Here is a 23,159-nt window from a genome sequence, read left to right as displayed (position 1 = left end):
GACGCACCTTCTGGGATTATCCATTCACAACCAGCAGCTCCTGAGGAAAATAAAACTAAGGCTGATTCCCAGAGCCACTCCACCCATCTTCTCCCTCGGGAGTTTGCATTTGGTCCCTTGGGTTCTACTGTTGTTGGCCTAAGTTAAGCCCTTGGGGCATCTGGTGCTCACAGGAGCATCGTAGGCTGGGCCCAGGGCCCCTCAGCCTCTTCACTCTAGCGGGGAGATGGAGGGAGAGCGAGTCCCTACCAAGCCTTCTGATGCTTGGCCTCACACATCAAAGGGCCTTGAATGTGTGTGGTCCTGCCCTCCAGACTCAGTCTCCCTGATTGTGGTACAGCTGGTAAAGCAGGGTCCCTGGGTGTGGTCCCTGTCTGCGACATGAAGACACGCTGGGCCTGGCGGTGGTGGCACACGCCTTTAATCCCAGCACTTGGGAGGCAGAGGCAGGTATATCTCTGAGTTCGAGGCCAGCCTGGTCTACAGAGTGAGTTCCAGGACAGCCAGGGCTACACAGAGATACCCTGTCTCAAAACAACAACAACAACAACAACCCCTCCCCCCCCCAAAAAAAGACATGCCAGGCCTCCTCCATTGAGGCTTTTCCAGTGTTTGTGTGTTGGAGGTGGGAACCTTCCCTAATCCCTCAGACCCCTCATCTAGGGTTCAGCAACATGCCTTCTCCAGGAAGACCAGGTCAAGTTCATCCAGGAGGAACACACTACTTTAATGTTACCAGAGAACCCTGTGGGAGAGGGAGAGGGACGGGGAGTGAGGGAGGAGACAGAGATGTGGGTCCTCTTGGCTGGGGAGCATGGAGGGTGGTCACATAGGAACCAGGGAAGAGACGAAGGACAGACAGACAGTCCAGAGACTGAAGAGAGTCCAGGAGAAACGATTCCATGAGGCAGATGCCCAGACTGGATGGGAAGGGCTGAGCCCAGGTGGACATTGGCTCCCCAGACGCCCTCCCGAACAATCCTCCCAATCTTTCCATGGTGTCCTCCTGGGGGCCTCCTGGAGGACTGTCATCTCTCCCGGGGCTGGTTGCCCTGGTGTCTGCTCGGAGTCCTGGAGCAGGCTGTGGGCAGGTCCACGGAGGCACTGAGCGGTCCACGGAGTGACAGCCACCATCCCAGCCACGCTCCACCCCGTGTTTGCACGGAGGAGTCAAGAGATGCCCCGTGGTACACTGGTAACAGCTGGGCTCCCCCCAGGGTGTGCAGACAACCGACTGGCCAGCTTGCCTCAGTTGTAAAATACTTCATCTTCCTCTTCTGAAAGAGAGCCACTGTCCACGGAGGGCAGCGAGCCGCGAAGGCGGGGCCCACCATCCGGCCCCTGGGCCCCGGGCAGCCGCTGCCGGTGATGCTGGGTGGGGCTGGGGGGCTCCTCGGGTGAGGGCCAACCATCATCCAGGGTGAGGCCAGGAGAGCAGGCTAGGAGACTGTCATCCTGTGAAGGGCCGCTCAGGAGGCTGTCCTGAAGGTAGATGCTCCCGAGGTCTAGAACACCAAAAAGGGGGGTACAGGGGAAGAGATGGAATTCTCTATCCTGGGCCCTACCTCCCCGAGTACGGGAGGCCAGGCCCGGGTGAGGAGGCCTGCTGTGTCATTGTTAAGCTATGCGACCTCAGGCAGGTTTCCAAGTCTCTCTGAGCTCAGTTTTCTCCCCATGAAGGCGCAGAGACCGTAAGAACTTCATACGGAAGTGAGTATTGGCACAAGGGGTTCTCCTTCTGATCCTCTGTCCACTGTTCTCCCGGGCATAGGGAGATGAACCAAGGGAAGGGTCAATGGGAGCCAGGCTTGGGAAAGTGGCACCCACCGTCCACCTAGTCCCAGCTCAAGCTGCACCCCACCCTGTCGTCTCTCCTTTCTGATCAGGGCAGCGCCTGGGCGTGTGGGAGCCGGAACTGCCGGCCCCAGGTTACTAGGGAAGAAGGGGGGGGAGAGGAAAGGAAGGAACCCCGCTGAGAGCCCTTGGTGTCTGCTCTGACTGTTGCTCCACCCACCCTGCCTTGATGTCCCTGCTGTACCTTGGAGCTGGAAGGCACCCTGGGTACTGTCCTCGGGCTGCAGTTCTTCGTCATCCAGAGAGGACCAGGCACTCAGAGTGGCCTCCGTGATAGCAAACTGCTCAGCGACCCCTGGCAGGGTGGGGTGGGGACAGCACGATTAGATCTCAGTGAGCACATGGGTGGGAAAGGGGTGCTCTATGCCCACATGGGCCTCTCTGCACTGTCCTTCTGTACGGGGGCGGGGTGGGGGCGATGGGCGGAGCCACCGAGTGTCCCGCCCACCATCCTGCGCGTTCACTGTGTGTTCCCTGGGACCCACCTTGAGGCTGTGGACCCAGCCTGTGCCCCCCCCCCCGCGCGCCACAAACACACACACTCACCTGCAGCAAAGCGCGCCTCACGCAGCTCGTCTGGAAGGCAGCAGTAATGCTCGTCGTCCACCGGGGACAGCTCCCAGCCTGACTGCTGGGCACTCCAGCCTTTCCACTCGATGAGGTGGGCCACTCGGCCCCGCGCCATGGCCGTGGGCTTTGTGATGTGGTCCTTGATGCTCTGCACCACCCCTGGGAAACCGTGGAGAGCTATCAGGTGACTGTCCCGATATGAGCCCCAGCCCATGACACCCAAATACCATCCTACAACTGTGACCAGTTCTGCCCTGTGCCCACCGCAGCCTGATGCCGCACCTTTACTCTGTGTCCCGCCCATTCGTATGCCCCCTCATTCCCTTAAAAAAAAAAAAAGATGTATTTATTATATGTAAGTACACTGTAGCTGTCTTCAGACGGCACCAGAAGAGGGCATCAGATCCCATTACAGATGGTTATGAGCCACCATGTGGTTGCTAGGATTTGAACTCAGGACCTTCAGAAGAGCAGTCAGTGCTCTTAACTGCTGAGCCATCTCTTCAGCCCATGCCCCCCCCCCCACTCCCATTCCCAATGTCTTATTGAATTTGGATCAAGTTCCCAAACCAGTCACTCCTTTCTCCCGGTGGCCATGTGACCCAACACTTTCTGCTCATGATTAACAGTTCTGGGGGAGTGGCCCTGTGTTCCCCACCTCTGTGGCTTGAGACTCTGGTGAGTGGAAGAACATCAGGGAGTACCACCTGGAGGTGGTGGCCTGGAATTGGGCTCTCTGAAGGCCTATTAGGGTGGGACAGATGAGACAAGGTTGAAACTATAAAAGTACTGGCTCAATATCATACAACCACGGGTGAGACACCAAGGAACAAGAGGCTGGGAGCCTCTCAGCGGCCAGTCAGGGCCTAGAGAGCCAGGGTGTAGACTTGGTATTGTCTGTACAGCAATGGAGCTGCGTCCACGGCACAGCCAGACAGGAGCCAGGGAAGAGGTAGGTCAGATCTGTTATTTGGGATATCGGTTGAATATCAACTGAAAGACTGAAGCTCAGGGGTGGAGACGGGAGACGGGGCAATTAGGGGCCACTGTAGGGACCCAGCAAGAGGCAGGGCCAGGGCTAGAAGAGAGAAAGGCTGGGGGAGCTTACGAGCTGGCTGGCTGTGGAAGGTGATGGAGACAAGGAAGCAACAGCTCAGCGTCTCCACTCACCGAGATGGGGAACGGATCTGGGCACCCCCAGAGTCCTTAAAGCCAGGCAGGCGAAAGGCCTAGGGGAACTGGAGTTCCAGGGTCAGGTGGGACTGTCACAGGAATGAGGGACCAGGAACATGGTAATGATGGAGATGAGGAAGAAAGGGAGGCCTGCTCCCCCAGTGGGGTGCTGGCTGCAGAGTGTTTGGGGAGAGGAGTTGTTTCTTGGGGGGAAGGAATGGCAGGAGTTTTGGGAGGAAGAAGCTACAGAGACAGAGATGGAGGGAGGGAGGCAGCCAGACTCTCTGGGAACATGGAAGGATCTGGTGTGGTGGAAGCCTGCAGTGTGGGGCAGAGCTGTGAGGAGAGGCTGATGGGCCAAGTGGCCTGGTGGGTGGCGCAGAGGGCCGCCTGGAGCAGAGGTGTACAGTGGCCTGGATCCCCTCCCCGGCTTGCATGCCCTTCCCCTAGCCACCTCAGTGTGCTGCTCCTGGCTTCCCCTGGCACGTCACATTGTCTTCAGAGAACTACCATAGTTTTGGGTGGCAGCCTCGCGACCTCAAGGTGACAACAGTCCTCATGGGCAACTGAGGACTGGATAGGGAGCAAAATGGAGCCCAGACACTTGGTCTTGAAGCGCCACTGAGCCTTCAGCGGGCTGAGGCAGGCAGAGTCCCACACCTGTGACCAAGTCTCCACTAAGCAAAATCCTCCGCTTCCTTCTCTCCCCAGGGATTCGCCCAAGAGCGATCCCTGAGGGCACAGTCCCCTCCTCCGGTTCTGCTTCTAGGGAACCAGACCCAAGGTGACGTGGGAGACCATGTAGTCAGACACCCACAGCCTGCACCCTCCCCTCTGAGCCCTCTGGGGATGGGGGTGCGGCCTGAGAGCTCAGCAGTTCAACTCCGGAGAGAAGGAACCCAGCTTGAAGTCGGGCAATTTAGAAACCGTTAGACCCAGCATGCGTGTGTCCTCTTTGCCATCTGTAGCACACGTCCGTGGACGAGCGTACAATCTCTAAGGGCCCGAGAGGAGCTACCCTGACCTACCCACAAGGGATGACGTGGCCAGGGCAGCCACACTGTAGTTGCTGGGGCAGGCTCTAGAGTCAGATATGTAGCCATTGGTGGTCTGGAAGCACCTCTGTAGAAAAAGAAAAAGGGGGTAGTCAGGAAGGAAAGACAGACAGAAGACATCCCTCACCCCCACGGACCATTATTATGACCCGCTGCTCATCAGGTGATGGCCAGGGACCAGGCACAGAAAGGTAGGGAGTTCTTATCCGCTCCCACAAGGCTTGCGTCCCTGGGCTGGCCAGACTGTGGGCCTGGGCTGGGCACAGCCGAGGAAGGGAAGGTGATGTCACCTAGGCTGGCTGGACTTGGGGCAAGCAAGCACACTGACCTGCCAAGGATCCCAACAGAAATCCATCTGCTTGTCCTGAAGCAAGAGGAGAAAGGGGGTCAGTCAGGGCTGGGGCACACCCGGCGGGGTGGGGGCAGGGCGGGGTGGGGCTCACATGGCTACGTCCTGAAGTCCTTCAGGACAGGTGGATCCACCTCGTGGTGTTCAAGGTCAAGATGTAGCCACCTTACAGGGACCCTTGCTATTCCGGGACCCCTCTCTACACCTTCCTGACCTACACAGGGGATCTTTGGAGAAGTTCTTGACAGATGCTAAGTTGCTCTGGGTTGGTAGAACCTACCATCTGCAAGGCTGAATTAATTTGGATGGAAGACCTTTGGGGTGGGGTTGCGGTTTCTAAATAAATCTGGCCCAGTCTCTGATGCCCAGTTCAATGCAGGGCCTCACCCAGCAGAACACCAAGCCTTTGGCGCCCCTATTGCCCCAGGAGAAGCTGGGATTGGGCAATCCCAGAAAGGAAGGAATTGAGAATGGTTTCTGCTTACTTCAGGGAAATAAAAGACCAGCTGCAGCGGGGCAGGCACTAGGAGGGTGATGGACGGTCAGTTACCTTGCCAGAAACATGGTCGGGAACAATGGCGGGCGGGTGGCTGCAGGGCAGGTCCCGGTTCAGGAGGTCTGTGCCTGGGGCCTGGGGCAGCTTTTGTGGGCACTTGTGAACAGATCTGGAAATAATGACAAGAGAAATTTGGAAAAACCCCAGTTAGCCATATGGAAGGAAAAGAAATGGGGGCTTTTGAAGAGGGGAGTCAAACCATCTCGGTAAGATTTATGTGAGGAAAAAAATAAACTTGGCCAAAAGATAGCTGAATGGATACGCTAATCAGTAAAGAAAAGGATACAAAATGAACATTTAAAAAAAAAGTGGTATTGTAAACAAGCATAGGTTTTAATGCACATCCATTGTCCCAGCTACAGGGAGAAACACTGAATCCTAGGAGTTGGACCAGCCTTGGCTACAAAGAATCACATCGATTGCATACTTGTTTTTTCTTTTCTTTTCTTTCTCTCTCTCTCTCTCTCCCTCCTCCCCCCCCCCCTTTTTTTTGAGACAGGGTTTCTCTGTGTAGCCTTGGCTGTCCTGGAACTCACTCTGTAGACCAGGCTGGCCTCGAACTCAGAAATCCACCTGCCTCTGCCTCCCTAGTGCTGGGATTAAAGGTGTGTGCCAGGGCCACCTGGTTGAAATTACATACTTTGTTAAAAAAAAAAAAAAGGAAAGGGAAGGGAAGGAAAGGAAGGAAGGAAGGAAGGAAGGAAGGAAGGAAGGAAGGAAGGAAGGAAGGAAGGAAGAACAGGCTGGGTTAGAGATGGAGCTGGTCAGAGGATTTGCCTAACTTGTATAACCTCCTGGACACTGTAACTCCAGCACTCCAAGGGAAAGTCAGGCAGATCAGAAGTTCAAGGTCATCTCTGGATATGTGACAAGTTTGAGGCTAGCCTGGGCTACATGAAACTTCATCTCTGAACTAATAAATTAAATAGATAAATGTAAGGCTTCTGATTCCTTCTCCTCTTCTGCCTCCATCTTGACACAGAGACCTTCTATGTAGCCCAGGCTATCTTTGAGCCTCTTGCCTGAGCCTGCTATGTAGCCCAGGCTATCTTTGAGCCTCTTGCCTCAGCCTGCTAGGCAGCTGGAACTGTAGGTCTGTGTCAATGGACCCCACTACGGTAATTTTCTTTTTAACTTTATATTTTTGAGACAGAGTCTCACCATGCAGCTCTAACCAGCCCTAACTGGCCTAGAACTTTCTATGTAGACCAGGCTGGCCTTGAGCTCAGAAATCCACGCACCTCTGGGTCCTGGGTGCTGGGAGGAAAGGCATGTGCACTGGCTCAGCTATAATTTTTTTTTAATATTCTTTACTCTTTTGTCATAACTTAGATTAACATACAACACATTCTCTATTTTCTTTTTATTTTGAGATAGCATTTCCATGTTTGTGTGTGTGTGTGTGTGTGTGTGTGTGTGTGTGTGAGAGAGAGAGAGAGAGAGAGAGAGAGAGAGAGAGAGAGAGAGAGAGAATACTAGGTTAGATAGAGGACACCTGGGTATTGGTCTTCAGGCGCTGTCTACTATGTATGTTTACTTGTATGTATATATTTATTTATTTTTGAGGCAGGTTCTCTAATTGGGCCAGAACTTTCCATGTAGGTGAGACCAACTAGCCAGGGACCCTCTACCTGCCTCTGGGCCCCAGTGCTGGGACCACAAGTGCAGGTTCCCATGCCTGGCCTCCTAACATGGGCTTAGAGGACAGAATGCAGGAAGCTTGCCAACTGACTGATCTCCCCCAGCCCCCGCGTGGTCTATTTTATTGGTCACAGCAGCCCCAGCCCCTGCCACAGGGCCCAGCACACAGCAGGCTCTCATGAGGGGCTTCTCAAAGGGAAATAGCAGGGGATTCAGACAGCGTTAGTTAGAACTCCAGATGGATCAAAACAGCTGGAGTCTGCCTCCAGCCACAGACAGGTCAGGGAAGAATGGGGTCCCCACAGAAGGGAGGCCCCAGAGCTAACACCTCAGGAGTATCTGGCCTGGGCTGCAGGAAGGAAGGTGAGCGGAGGCCTGCGGTCAAGGTGAGGGTTCTCAGCCAAATTACATTCTGAATGAACCCAGAGGATCTGGGACCTGCCCAAGGCTGGGATGCTCAGCCAGGCAGGGAGGCTGGAGCCAAGCTGTCTGGGACACTATAGGAGACGGCAAGGTGACGGCCAGTGTCCTCTTCTGCCCCAAAGTGACCCAGACATAAGGAGGGCAGGGCGCAGAGTACCACAGGGCTTCTGAGAATGAGGACTGAACCGTGTGCTGACAAGCTGTCTGCAGTGCCCCGCACAGCCTGCGGTGTGCCAGGCCTGGCCCTGTGACCCTGAATCAGCGTTGCTCCTCTGGGCTCCAGCACCTCCCAAGCCTACAGAGGAGGACCCCACGGCGGGGCTGGGGGACCATCTTTCAGTAGCCACACAGGCCATTCGTTAGGTTTATTTCTCATTTATTTGCGACTATTTATTTGAAGGATCTCTAGCTGGAAATCACAACCGGGGCCTCGTGCGTGGTGGGCAAGCCCTCTTATCACTGAACTACACCCCCAGCCTGCTTCCCTTCCCCCAGATCTGTCTAGACAATAAAGTAAGAATGGAAGAAAATGGAAATTATCAGAGCAGGAAGCAGGCTGCGACACAGCTCTGTGTCGCTAAGTGTCTGTGTGTCACATGCACACAGGCGGGCATGTACTCCTCTGTGTGTGTGTGTGTGTGTGTGTGTGTGTGTGTGTGTGTGTGAGTGAGTGTGTGATTGTGTGTGTGTGAGTGTATGTGTGTGTCTGAGTGTGTGTGAGTGTGTGAGTGTGTGATTGTGTATGTGTGAGAGTGTATGTGTGTGTCTGAGTGTGTGTGAGTGTGTGTGTGAATGTATGTGCATGTGTGTGTGAGTGTGTGTGTGTCTGAGTGCATGTGAGTGTGTGTGTGTGAGTGTATGTATGTGTGTGAGTGTGTGTGAGTGTGTGAGTGTATGTGTGTATGTGAGTGTGTGTGTGAGTGTATGTATGTGCGTATGTCTGTGTGTGTGTATGTGTGTGTGAGTGTATGTATGTGCGTATGTGTGTGTGTGTGTATGTGAGTGTGTGTGTATTATGTGCATGTGTGAGTGTATATATGTGCGTATGTCTGTGTGTGTGTGTGTGTGTGTGTGTGTGTGAGGATTCCCACAGGTGAGAATCTTCTAGCTGTGCACACTGGGTCAAGATTTAAAAAAATACATTTTTTCCCCGCACAGACCTGTCTGAGTTACTTAGTTCTATTGTGCTAAAGAGACCATGACTAAGGCAGCTTATAGAAGAAAGAGTTAATGGGGGGGCGGTTATGGTTTCAGAGGGGAAGTCCACAACCATCATGGAGGGGAACATGGCAGCAGGCAGGAGGTATGGTCCACATCCTGGTGCACAAACACAAAGCAGAAAGAGAAAGCTAATTGGAAATGGCTTTTGAAAATTCAAACCCTGGGCTGGTGGGATGGCTCAGTCGTTAAGAGCATCGACTGCTCTTCCAGAGGTCATGAGTTCAAATCCCAGCAACTAGATGGCGGCTCACAACCATCCATAAGGAGAAACAAAGAACGCATAGCCAGAGCAAATGGGGCCAGAGCAAGAGGGAGAAAGGGAAGTGGCGGGGAGAAAATTCAAACCCATCTGCAGTGGTGCACTTCCTGCAGCAAGGCCATCCCCCCAGTCCTTCCCAAACAGTTCCACTAAAGACCACACGTTCAAACACACGAGCCCAGGCCTGGCTACTCTCCCAGAGGGCCTGGGTTCAATTTCCAGCACCCACATAGCGGCTCACAGCCACCTGTAATTCCAGTTCCAGGGGCTCTAAAGCCCTTCTCTGGCCTCCCTGGGCAGTAGGGGTGCACATGGTGCTGACAGACATGCAGGCAAAACACATATAAAATATTTGTTTTCAAATTAATTGAAATCTTTTGGGCTGGAGAGATGGCTTGGAGGTTAAGAGCTTGCTATTCTTGCAGAGGTCCTGAGTTCAAATCCCAGCAACCACATGGTGGCTCACAACCATCCGTAATGGGATCTGATGCCCTCTTCTGGAGTGTCTGAAGACAGCTACAGTGTACTCATATTAAATAGATAAATACATACATACATACACACACACACACACATACATACATACATACATACATACATACATACATACATATTTTTTTAAGTTTGAAAGCTGTGACTAGGGATGGTGGGTTATACCTGTGATTTCAGTGCTGGAGACTGAGGCAGGAGGATGAGGACATAGTTAGAAACCAGTTCAGGAGTAAGGATGTGGTATGTTCCAAGTCAGCCTACACGACACAGCAACACACTTACACACACACTGTGTACCACATGCCCCAGATACAGACACACCATATACCACAAAGACATAGACACACACACATACAAGACAGACAGATAGACACACACACACACACACTGTGTACCACATGCCCCAGATACAGAAACACCATATACCACAAAGACATAGACACACACACATACACAGACAGATAGACAGACAGACACACACACACACACACACACACACACACACACACCACTACTACCCCAAACAAAAAGTTCTGGAATTCTGCATGTTGTGCAAAGCCCGAGTCCGTCTAGCTTTAGGGTGGTGTTGGGTATCCGGATGGGTATTGGGGTGCTTCTAGACTCCCTGGACACCCCTGAAGCGGTGAACATTTCAGCTACAGAGCATGGGGGTGGCAGGTATGACCAGGATCCAGCATGGCAGGTGACACCAGAGGTGGCCTCCTGGCTTCAGCCTCCCCTGCCTGCCTGACCTCCATCCCATCTGGGATCCAGGCACCCTAACCAAGTCTTGCTCTGCCCCTGAAGACTTTAGCCCCATGATGTCATGGGCTGGTTGCCATGGAAACGTCAGGTAATGAAGCAGCCCAGGGTGAAATCACAGCAGCCCACTTGGGACCTGGCTGCATCGTGGCCTTGGTGACTGGAAAAACACATTGTCACGTAGGGTGGGGCTGGGGGGCGGCCCAGGGGACCTCTAATGCCTGCTATTTTGGAAGCTTTCCCCCAGGGAGCTGCAGGGTGACATTCTCTTCTTTTACAGCACACACTTTACACCTTTGACCTCTATGTCCCAGGCCCCTTCTTGAACCTTCTCCCCCACCTCCTCAGCCTACAGGAGTGACCGCCCCCCTGGTTGCCATGGCAACCTGAAAACCATTTTGATCCTTCCACAAAAGGGGTGTCATCTAGAGGTCCCCTCCATTCTTCTGCTTATCAAGAATGCTTCCCAAATCAGACAGTCAGCCTAACCACCCAGACAGTCCTCCATAATATCTAACATGGGCGCTTCACCTTGTGGCCCTTCCCTACCAACCTTACTTTTGTCTGCTTGGTTCCTGGCTGACTTCTGAGGCATAGCCAGCCCCTCGGTTTTCTCTCACTTGCTTCAGAGCTGTCCAGAGCTTTAGATAGCTATTCACCAGGGCTCTGTGTCCCAGCCCGTGAGTCACCGCGGTTGCCACCTGCACCCAGAGTGTTTCTCTGGAGCATGAGAATTAGCCTGCGCTCACTTGGGAGGAGGCGGTGCAGATGGAGTGAAGAGGATTCTTTCCCAGCAGTAAGCTAGGCCCAAAGCTCCCAGCGCTGTCTCCCTGGAAGCCAGCTTCCCCCAAAGAGGCCGGCCGGTTCCCACCACCTGTGGCAAAAGGAAGCACCAGGCAGTCCCTCCAGTGATGTGTTAGCTGCCCGTGGCTCTGGAGAGAATCGGCCTTGGGCGTAGTCCTCTGACTTCAGTCACACGTGCCCCCACGTGTGCCCCGCTTTCCATCCATGCGTGCTGAGAGCTAACAACACCAACGCCGAGGTAGCCAAGGCTCCCACAGAGGAACAACCCTGTCTCTGTCCCTCAGTTGGTCTTTCTGGACAATGGGATTCTTGTGACCTGATCCTGGACTGGACTTTGCCTTGGGAACCCTCTGGTCCCTACAGAGAGAGACCAGAAGTGTGAGTCATTGGCCTACCTCTGCCTGGTGAGTCCCAGCCCGGAGAGCAGGCCATAGACGTTGGCAGAGGACCATTCTCCAATGTCCTCCCAAGGTGGTTGTTACCTTGGGCCACGATGGTCACGTCACGTCATGGTCTGCTTGGCTGAGCTCAGAGGTGCCTCAGGAATCCCTTTCTATCCCCAACCAAGGGCTTCCACTCACCCCGGCTCCTCCCCGATCCGTCTCCCCTCCTGGGCCCAGTCTACTCCAGTCGCACCACCACTAGGCAGCCTGCCAGGTTGGCCTAAGCCAACTAGGTGACTCCCTTGAGGGAGAGGCCTGGCCTGCGAGGACACACCGCCTGCTCAGTAAGCATCTGCTGTGGGTGAGGCACCCAGCTGTCTCCTCATCTATGATTTTGCTTTGAATCCCGCAAAGTAGGGAGCAGCCTGCCCACTTGACAGATGGGAAAATAAAGTCTGGGACTGATCCAGGGCACTGGGTAGTAAACGATACAGTCAGAGATCAAATCTTGGGGACAATATGAAAGTCTAACCACCAAATGGTACTCATCTTTAAAAGGGATCTTCAGTCAAGTCATCTTTTCTGTGGTGTGTATATGTATGTGTGGTGTGTGTGTGTGTGTGTGTGTGTGTGTGTGTGTGGTGTGGTGTGTGTGTGTGTGTGTGTGTGTGGTGTGGGTGCGTGCACACACATGCACGCACCCGTGCACACATATGAGTACACATCTGCCCCACTAGACTTCTTTCAATATAAAACTGTCCCTCCACTCAGTCTGAACTGTTAGAAGGTAAGTCCCATCCACTCCTTCCTAAGTTTCCCACAAGGCCTACTGCAAAGTTGCTCCCAGCAGGTTCCTCAGCACCTGTCCCTTCAGGACATATCAGAGCTTGACTCCTCAGAAGAAAGTCTTCGGGAGGGGGGGAAGGGGGAGGGGGGCAGCTAGTGTCAGCTCTTGTGCAATGGACAGTAAAGACCCCACCCCCACCCCAGGATAGGCCTGGAGGCTCTGACTGGTCGGCTGGAGGAGAGGGCTGTGGTGGGAGGGTTGATAGAGCAGCTGTAGAACCAGAGTGGACACACAGAGACCCAGAGACGGAGGGGGTGGATACTGGCGTCCTATCTGTTCTGCTCTGCCAGCCGCGGCCAGCGCCAACACAACCTAACCAGACCGGAGGCCTCTGAGTGATCCCAGAAATCCATTCAGGACTGTTGAGCATGTACCATGTGCTTTAGGAGAGAGCAAGGAAACTTCGAGAACACCAAGCGCAGAGGGTGGGGTGGGGCTCAGCACTGGGGGCCTACAGGATCTGGATTTGCATCTGGGCAACCTGGGGTGAGGTTCTGCCGCTCTCTCTGAACCCACTTCCCTCCCAGGTCCAAGGAGGACTAACTGGGTCAGGAGAGCAAAGGTTAGCTCGGCCAATGAGTGGTAACTTGCAAAGATGAGCCAGAGGCCCTGGTGTGCCTCGGCTGACAGGGTTCGTGAGGCCCTGGGTTCAGTTCCTTAGCACCACACACGTGAGGCATGGTGGTACACGCTCGTAATCCTAGCACCTGGGAAGCAGAGGCAACAGGATCAGAAGTTCAAGGTCATTCCTCAGGTATCTAACAAGTTCAAGGTTAGCCTGGGCTACCGGAGACCCTATTTAAACAAGAAAAATTAAAAAAAGATAAATTGGGCAAATATGGTTGCCCAAACATGAAATTCTAGCATTTAGGAGATAGAAGCAGGAGGATGACCTTGAGTTCAGTGCCAGCCGGGCACTGCAGAATAAGACCCTGACTCAAAAATAATAAATAGATATAAAGTTAAAAGTTAAAAAAATAGAAATAGATAAGGAATACAAACTAGTTCTTAGATGCAGTGCATGTGGTCAGTATCCCACTGTCCTTAGCACAAATGCCTGGCACCCACTGCTTCCTCAGAGGCAGGACGGATCCCCTTTCCAAGAAGGCCTGGAATAATGTCTGGAGTAATTGGGAAGGCTGATACACTAGCAACTTCTAGTTGATACACTTCTTTGATAGAGAGGGGTTGATGTCCTCAGTACTGGTGATAAGTGTGTCTTCACATTGTGACCCTCCGCCACTTGATGCTAATACTGCCACACCATTCCTATCCCCACTCAACTTGCTAAGACCGGGGACTCTTGATCCTTAGCCCAGCAGGAGAGGCTGACAGCCGGGTAGGGCGGAACACTCAGGTATGGCCTGGACCTGGAGTTGGGGGTGGTGGGGAGCGGAGCGGGGACCAAGTTGGTTGTAGACTCTAGACTCTGTCATGGGACATCAGGACATCCCTGGCCTCCCCTTCGGGCTCTGAACATGGCCCCAGAAAACCCTTGGCAGGTGGGGACCGTGGTCAACCACTGGTGCAGGTGCGCAGAGCTGAGGCCCGAGAGGATCCCGGGGACACCTGAGGTACACAAGGCCACGGGCTGGCAGCATGGTGCTGAGGCTGAGGGCCTAGCTGTGAAGAACTCAGACCCAGGTCTTTGCTAGTTTCTGAATTTATGGCCCTAGGCAAGGTGGCCTAGTTGTTTGTAAAATGGGGCCGATTACAGTGTTTGGGCCGACTACAGTGTTTGGACCTATTTGTTATTTGTGCCTCCAGGTTTTAGAGCAGACCCCAGTTAGCCACCATACTGTCCAACATGACAGATGAACAGGTGACCTCTGCCCCGTGGGCCATCAGCTGGGTCTCTAGAAGAACGGTTGTCCTCTGCCCGCGTATCCCCAGATCTCTCAGTTCTCAGTTGCTGGGGTGCACATTAAGACCAGCAGGCTCTGTCCTCTCAGGACAGAGAGAAGTTAAGACAACACAGCCTGATCTGGGGGGTGTCCCTCAGGAAACCCAGGGCTCAGGATAAAGAAGGGAGACTGTCTCGGCCAGCGTGACCACAAACTGCCCTGGCAGAGCGGAGCACACGAGGAGGGTGAGAATTGGCGGCCCCAGGGTTCAAGTTCACAGAGTGACCTTGGCAGCCATAGCTGCCGTCCAGCCTCAATCCTGTGCTCGGAGGTTCCTGTGCCCACAGGCCGGTGAGCTCGGGCATGGCTTGGCCGAGGGATGGAGAAGGGACATGGTCACTAAGGAAACATCCAGATACCTCACACCTGCGACTGCCTCCATGGGAGACTACCCATGAGTCTTTGCGGTTTCTGGGGTAACAGCTCTGACTCCGAGATTGGACCTAAAAGACCCTTCACGGCGTTCCACTGGCCAGGTGCTACACTGGGTTCCTCCGGTCTCACCAGACCGGGTGCGGTACTGGAGTTTCCCAGCAGCTTCTTACGTGGTGCCTGCCGCCCAGGAGGCGCCACCTCACCACTTGAACCAACTTCAGACAGCCTGACTCTGTCCCTCCCCTCCATTACCCATGACCCCCCTGCTGACACCTTCCAGGGACCCCCTGAGGCACTTCCCTGAACACACCCCCAGGAACTTGAGAGCAGAACCCCCTCAGAGTCCAGAGGACTGCTTTTTGACAATCCCCAGACCCAGCCCCCCCCCCCCCCCCGGGGTCTGCCCAGCCCACACCAAGGCCACTTTACCCTTCTCTGCCTGGGTAAATGACTGGAGTGACAAGTGCCACGGCCCCGGGGCTGGGGTGAGTAGACTTGACCTCTGTACACTCCCACTCCCAGCCCCAGCCCCTGCTCCCACCGTGGGTAAGAGCCCCAGGTGGGACAAAAGCCCAACCTCTTTTGGGGGTTTTGCTTAGTTTTTGACACACCCTCTCATGTAGCCCAGGTTGGCCTCAAATTCTATGCTGTGGACGCTGGCCTTGAACTCTTCATCTTGCACCTTCTGAGTGCAGGCACGTCCTCCTTCTTCCCAACCTCTCCTAAAATATTACTCCAAATACAAATATGCCCTCCCCCCAGCATCTATGAAAGGTCCTATCCCCCCCCCCCATTTACAGCCAGTGCTCCCCACAAGCCCCACAGATGAGCGATAGTCGCTCCAGTTCCCTGGAATCACCTTGGACTAGCTAAGGTGCCAGGTGACAGACAAAGGCCCAGGGGTTACCGGGAACATCAGCTGTCCTCCGTCCTCTCCTGTCCCCTGAGCAGGGGTGGGGGTGGGGATGGAGTTGGGGATGAGGATGGAGAAGAGGGAGCCTTGATAACCTGTTCATTCCTGCTGGCCCCTTCCTGCCAGGGAGGCTCTGGGGCTAAAGACACAGGCACCCCGGGAGGGGAAGGGATCCTGGGCTAGGAAGGCCTGCATCTTGAGCGGGAGCGAGGTCTGTCTGTCTTCCTGGAGCCCAGTGGCCCATAAGAGGACCAGAAAGAACCGGAAGCCTCTCTCCGCTCTCAGGCACACACCGCAGGAGGCGTGTAGCTGCGGGCAAGAAAGCATGGCACCCGGACCTTGCTCCATGCCACCTGCCGGGTGCAGAATGAGGCGTGGGGTGCGGAGACCTCCGCCCGCTCTGCGCGCGGCTCGCCCTCCTCCCGAGCTCTGTCCCCGCGGGGCACCGCGTCCTCTGGGGCGCGGCTGGTCCATGAAGGGCGGACACCCACCCTGGCTTCCCGGAGCCAAGCGCTGGTGCCCCCGCCCCTCGCCGCCCCGTCCTCACCTCGCGACACGCAGGATCCCATCACGGGGCGGCGGGGCCTGGCCACTGCGCCTGGGGTGCGGTGGGCGGCCGCGCGCTCATGTCTCCGTGGGCCGGGGCTGCGCGGCTCGGCCTCCGCTCGCTCCTGGGTCGTCGTCCCCGCTGCCGCGTCCGGATCGCTTCGCGCCGCGCCCGCAGCTGCCAAGGCCGGGCGACACCGCGGCGGGCGGGGACCCGGGGAGCGCGGAGGGGGCGGGGCTGGGGTGCGCCCCGCCCCCTCCGTGCCGGTGCACCTGTTGTCGCTAACCAAAGTACCGCAAACCAATGTAACGCGGACTCGGCCCTGTAAGGAAGACTTCTAGCTTCCGAACTGAGCAGCACCTGCTTTCTGGAGCTCAAGGTCAGGGGCATTCTGCAAGAATGAGCTTCATTTCACTGTGCGCAATGAGGAAGAGCGAGTTTTATTTTATTTGTGTGTGTGTGTGTGTGTGTGTGTGTGTGTGTGCGACTAGGGAAGTCAAAATACACTTGGGGGACCTTATTCTTTTTTTTTTATTGTTGTTGTTGTTTTTTTCTTTTTTTTCTTTTTTTTTTTCTTTTTTCTTTTTGTTATTTTCGAGACAGGGTTTCTCTGTGTAGCCCTGGCTGTCCTGGAACTCACTCTGTAGACCAGACTGGCCTCGAACTCAGAAATCTGCCTGCCTCTGCCTCCCAAGTACTGAGATTAAAGGCGTGTGCCGCCAGGGGGACTCTATTCTTTCCTTCCACTATGTGGGTCCCAGGAATCAAACTTGGTGGCCAGACTTCCTGGTGAGTTCAGGTGAGGAGTTTTTGGTAGCCAGCCACTTGCTCTTGGGAGGATACTGGCCCAGGGTGGGAGTTCTGAGGGAGGACGGAGACACTGCACTAGCGGCCTCCTGGCTGGATAAGCAATCTCATGCAAGAAGGTAGGCTGCCTCCCAGGGGCTCCTCTAGGGCAAAGAGGCATAGGCCAGCTCTACCTGGGAACTTCTGTCATGGAACGGCAGAGGCTAATTGCTGGAACTTGCATGGCTGTGTGGTGTGTGTGTGTGTGTGTGTGTGCACCTCTTTTCACACATATGTACTATGTGCATTCATGTGCCTTGATTCAGGATCAGGAGAGAATGGCCAGATGTTCTGTGGCAAACCTTGCCAGGTCTGAAGCCCCCTGTGTCTGAGGTGAATTTCTTCTCACTCCATCCTTGGGGATTCCTGTTCCCAGGCAGAGGAACCACTGGGTCTGTTCACCAGACACATATCACTAGAGACAGCCCTGGAGGATGAATTCCCCTTAGAGCAAGAATCTGAAGACCCTGTGCAGAGCGGAAGCCAAACCTGGTGCGGCTGCCCAAGGTTGGGCAGTTGAGCTATTGAGTAAAGTCAGATTGGAGGTGGCTCCCTGCTGTCCCTGGTGTTGTCAGACAGAGGTGTGAATGGAGACCGGGCTCACATAGACAGCGTTATTTAAACACACAATAGAATCTGAAAGGAGCACATTGCTCTCTACACAACACAGGACAGCAACATTTACCAGCAGTGGGCATCACAGATAGCCCTGAGACCGGTGACTTACAGTGCATAGGAACAGGGGTGAGGTCACTTCTATAATGCCTGTACTTTGGGGGGTCAGAAGGTCACGGTTATCCCCGGTTACCTAGTGAGTTCAAGGTCAGCCTACATGGGACGCTGCCTCAAAAAAGAAAAAGGAGGAGAAAATAAAGTATATGTAAGGTTGTGCCTGGATTGTGAGGAAATACTGTACCGTTTAACAAAGGGCTGGAACCCCTGGTGACTGATCCCTCAAGGACCCCAAGGGCTGGCTTTTATGACAACAGCAACATAAATGATAGCAGCCTCCTATCTTCACAGAGGGAACTAAAGACCAGCATTCATACAAAGCACCGAATACTTGCAAGCGTGAGCCACACTTGAATGTCCGTCCTTCAGTGTTCTGTCCCCGCTGCGCCGAGCCCAGGTACTCAGCTCTCCAAGCCTGGTCTCGCTGAGGTGGCTGCGAAGGGACCATCCTCTATCGTAAGGACACCCAGGTGGTTCACTTGGTGTCAGAGGTGCTCCCACCCCTGTGTGGAGAAGGATAGACAGAGCTGCCTATGGCCAAGCTCTGGTCCTGTCCCGTGCGTGTGACCTGGTATGGAGTAGGCAGATGTGTCTGCCCTCCTGACTGGATGTGGCTTGGAGGCTCTGACTCACCATGACGTCAGAACAGGAGCTGGTGGCAGCTGCTGATGTTCCCAGCTGGCAGCACCACAGCCTCAGGACTCGGGTGTGAGTGAAGGAACAGGACCATGAGGAGAGGGGAGGGGAGGGGAGGGGAAGGGAGGAGAGGGGAGGGGAGGAAAGGGGAGGGGAAGGGAGGAGAGGAGAAGGGAGGGGAGGGGAGGAGAGGGGAGGGGAGGGGAGGGAAGGAGAGGGTAGGAGAGGGGAGGAGAGGGGAGGGGAGGAGAGGGGAGGGGAGGAGAGGGGAGGAGAGGGGAAGAGAGGGGAGGGGAAGGGAGGAGAGGAGAGGGGAGGGGAGGGGAGGAGAGGGGAGGAGAGGGGAGGGGAGGGGAGGGGAGACAGAGCAGTTCCCAGGGCAGGGGTGCCTGGGATGGGGAAGATTGATGGAGCGGGCAGAGGCATTCATTGTCTGGGCTCCTGTGTGGCCAGCTTGGGGACACAGGTGGGGCGGGGACAGATGCTTCTGTCTACCCCATGCGTTTCTACTGCCCAGTTCCCTGCTGATTCAATCTTGTCACTGTCCAGCACCGATCCCATCCCGAGACCGGGCCATACTGGGGGAGGCAGGTGCTCTTCCTTGCCCGTCTACACTCACCTTCCCAGTCCTTGGAATTCTGCTGAAGCGGACGATGTCCAGACAGGTCCAAGATGTGTGGCTGCCCTCCCCGGGACGGGCGGTCTGTCTTTTCCCAGTTCACCCCACAGCCCATCTGCCCTGTGACCGTCCCCTGACCGCCTCGGGTGCCCTCCTGACACACCCACTCATGGGAGAGAGGGGAAGGAACCTGGGGGGACCGTGTCAGGAGGCGCCCGTCACCCCTCATGTTCTGTTCTCTGGCACAAGCTTGAGGACCCAGACAGAGCCCCGCCCCATGGCTGTCCATCAATGCGCAAACATCTGCAGCTCTGAGAGCCCGCCCGGCTGTGGGAATCGAAGCATGGCGAGCGGACATTGCAGGGCTGGACGGGAGAAAGGCTGACCCGCAGGAGTCACTGCGGTGGCGAATCGGACCCCTGCCTGCCTGGTAGCCCCAGGGTCAGTGGGGACACCGTGGAGACAGCCACGCATGAGCTGAGCTCAGGGTCGGGATGGAGAGTGCTGCCCCTATAGCCAACAAAGCCTGTGAGGTGACAGCCCTTGCCAAGGGCCACAGGGACAGCTTCAAGTCTACGGTGACCCTGAAACCAGACACTGAAGGTTGGGTTGAGTGCTGGCCGTTAGAACTGTGGGTGACAGGGATACACTTGGGGGCATTCTGGGCACACGTGACTCCCGGGGAGCAGCAGGAGAGGGCGAGGCTGTACTTCCTTCCCCTGGGCATTCTAGAGGATTCTTTATTGAGTACAACGCCAGCCATTGGCTTGCTGACCACTGATATTCTCTCAGAGAAGAGGATGGGAAGATCATGGGACCCTTGGCTGGGATTCCAGATGCTCCTCTCTCCTCTCGGCTCTCTGATTGTAATTCTGCCCTCAGGATACACTAGAATATATGCAATAGGGAAAGTCAATCGAAGGCAGTTGCATCTGTATGGCTACGGGGAAGCCATCATCCACGCTGAGTGAAGCAGCTGCTACATGCTTTGGGGTACCCCAGGGTTCCCCTGCAAGTAACTCCTCACCCACACTCTGTGAATTCAGTAAATTCATTGGCTCCCCAGGGTGGGCTGTGGTGGAATCACATTTGAGTTTGTCCGTGAGACCTTGCGAGGAGTCTCTCCAAGAGAGGCAAAAGCTGATACCAGGAACAGCAGAGGGCCTGGCAGACCTGAGTGGGCATCCTGTGGCTGGGAGGATCCTTAGTAGGTGCTCAGTTAATAGTTAGGGACTGTCCCAGGTCTCAGGTCTAGAAGATGGATCATGGCCGAGACCCCTTCAGCCTGCCCCTCACCAGCAGGTACTGGCTGAGCCCTGATGTGTCAGGCAAGGGGCTGTAGAGGCTCCACCCTGCACAGGAGAGCCTACACTGTCTGTGGGGGAATTCAATGCTGCTGTTTCTCAAGCAGTAACCAGAGTCCACTTGGAACCACATAGGGCAGGTAGAGCCCTTGAAATGGAGAACAGACCTGGCCTCGTCTGGGGCTTGGGAGGCATATCCTGGGAGCAATGGGGGTGGAGCCGGTGTCCGAGAGTATATGAGACTTAGAAGCAGGGGTGGGGTGGTGGGGGTGGGGGGAGGGAGGGGCAGGGAAGGGGGAGGGAGAGGGGGAGGAAAGAGAGAGATGGGGGAGTCTGTCAGTGGTCAGTGGTCTGGGGGTGGGAGGAGGGACCCAGGAGACTGAAGAGAAGGCAAAACTCTCGGGTGGGTTCCAGCAATCAGAGCACAGAAGTTTCCATAAAATTCTAGAAATAAGGCAACAGGCCGACCTTGGGATGTATATATTCTCACCTGGGCTGCGGCTTCGAACCAGATTCGTAGGTCAGAAGTCTCCCTGACCCCCACAACAACAGGTAAACTAGAGTGGGGGAGAGTGCACACTCTCAATCCAATGGGGGGGGGTGGACAGAGTCCTGAGGGAGCCCAGTTTGATCAAGGCAGTGACAGCCACTGCCCTTGCTGGGCCCTGGGATGACAGCGAGAGACAGAGAAACCTTCAGGGAGTAAATAGTTCTGTGGAGTAAAGAGGGATATTAAGTTCATTTCTCAAATGCCTAGTGTGGGTCAATGGTGGCTGCCACGATGACTTCCTCAGAGTCCCGGGATTGGTGGTGTAACTCTGGTTCTGAAGATCGCTGCAGGCAGAGGAGCCCCTGTGGGAACCAAGGACTAAGCCGTCTTGAGTTGTGCATGTCACGCAGCAAGTGACCACCAGGGGGCAGCCTGAGACGGCATCATTCTAAATAGTTGTCCTGTCTCTTTCTGCCCTTGGCCAACGGACACAGAAAGTACCACGCTGGCAACACGGACCCGGCCGGGGCTCAAGGTTGTGCACACTGTGATCTGAACTTGGTACCCGGTGAGGGGGAGGGACTGAAACACTGTCCCAGCTCTGGACCCTGGGATGTCTGCAAGTGTCACCTCTCCTGAGCCAGGATTACAAGGCTGCATCCTTCCCCCCAGAAGGGGGCCTTCTCACAGAACATCTCTATATAGAATACATCCCCTCAGTCTGAGACTTGCATAGCCCTGAGCCCACTGTGTAGACATGGAGGCTGAGAGCCAAGAGGCCCAGGATCCAGTGAGCACACAGGGTGGGGGTAGGGTTGGGGTGGCGTGGCTCCTACTTTTGGGGACCTACCTGTCTGGGAGTCCCAGGGGCCAGAGGAGTCTGGGAAAGTCATGACCTAAGAAAGCCACACTCAGCTACCCGGGGGCAGAGGACTTCCAGTGAGAGTCGGGGATGTCTGAATCCTCCCACGCCCAGGTAAGCTGAGTGGAACAAGAGGTTCTCAATATGGCAGGGGCTGGTAGAACCATCAGGGAGTCCCAAGTCTGACAGGAGAGACACAGCTGACCGCTCTACCCTGTCCTGAACACTGGAGACAGGGACATGAAGTTAGCTTAGAAGCTCCCAGGTGCTTCTAAGACACCTGGTCATGAGGACGGCCTCACCATTACAGAGCCCTGCTGAGCCAGATGGGACCTTGGTGGGACTTAGTGGAGGGGTGGGGAGGGCAATTCAGGCATCTGGGTTAATATCAGCACAGCACACTGGGTTCCACGAGCCCATTTAACCCTCCAGTAGCCCAAGAAAGAGGTTGGTCCACATCATGGTCACGTGTGGCAGCTCTTAGAAACAAACACACGCCACTCAGCCACACCCTAGCCCGGTTCCTCTTTGTCATAACCTGTGAGATGGTTCCAAACCCAGACCTCCTGGGGCCTCTGGGACCAGCACTGCCCTCTCTGTTCTCATCTGTGGATATTTGTGCAAGCCGTACATCCCCGACGCCCACCACGCCCCCCCCATACATGTCCGTGCTTTGACTTCGTCTTCTGTCTCCTAACGTCCTGCAAGATGGTCACCACCCACACAGTGGGATGCGGAGGAGAAGATGCAGGCGGGAGGGAGCCAGCAGTCTTGGAGCCGGAGAGCCGGTGTTAGCAAACAACTCCGGCCCACAGCCTGTTTCTATAAACGAAGTTTTATTTAAATACGTTCACGCTTATTCATTCACCTATTTTCTATAGCTGTTGCGCTACTTTAATAACGGAGGTGTGGCAGGCCTCAAAGCTGAGCATGGAAATGCTTGCCAGTGTCTGGCGGAGGGGATACCGGGGATCAGAAGCACCAGGAGGGGTGGATTTGTGGCGCAGACTGGCTCACTCCCCCCACCCCACCCCAGTGCCTGAGAAGGTTGGCCCGGGCAGGAGGTTGTCGGAACACATACATGGCTTGGCCTCTCTGAAAGTCAGGCTGGGTCTGGATTCTCCTCCCCAGCTGCTGTTCATACCAGGCTGGGGGAGAGTCCTGCCGGCAGCCGCCCTCTAGGAACTGAACCGGAACTAGATAGATACATGGTGACTTTTCTGGGAGCTCACAGGAAATTGTGGAGAGCTGTCCAGGCTGAAGCCCAGATCAGAAGTCAGAGCCGGTGGGATCCGTTCTCTTCCTCCTCCTATGGCTTCCAGACACTCCTCGCCAAACATCCCCCAGTCGTCGGGGAGCGCGGCATACACCTTGTCTATACAGGTTAACAGAGACCTGTGATGTTTGATGAACTAGCCAAGCCCTTGGTCCATGTCTGGAGGCGAAGCTCCAATTGTCGTGGGAAAGCCCCCGATGGTATCTAGGACAATGGGTTCTAGTCCAAGACTTATTTGGGCAAGTCCGTCCCTGCTGGGCCTCGGT

General features: G+C 55.2%; 1 protein-coding gene across 1 annotated transcript; it reads right to left on the bottom strand.

The window, feature by feature from the left end:
* Window positions 1–716: 716 nt before the first annotated feature.
* Window positions 717–14,598, bottom strand: Fam131c (family with sequence similarity 131 member C). The gene is given in 8 exon segments (XM_052175856.1): window positions 717–1,505; window positions 2,039–2,149; window positions 2,401–2,583; window positions 4,626–4,719; window positions 4,981–5,016; window positions 5,552–5,628; window positions 5,631–5,666; window positions 14,520–14,598. Coding segments are annotated over 8 exon segments (873 nt in total). The 3' UTR covers window positions 717–1,248.
* Window positions 14,599–23,159: the final 8,561 nt, after the last annotated feature.

The sequence above is a fragment of the Apodemus sylvaticus genome, chromosome 3 (genome assembly GCF_947179515.1).
Source record: "Apodemus sylvaticus chromosome 3, mApoSyl1.1, whole genome shotgun sequence".
Lineage (NCBI taxonomy): Eukaryota > Metazoa > Chordata > Mammalia > Rodentia > Muridae > Apodemus > Apodemus sylvaticus.
Note: the sequence above shows the minus strand (reverse complement) of the source record. Positions and strands in the feature narration are given on the sequence as shown.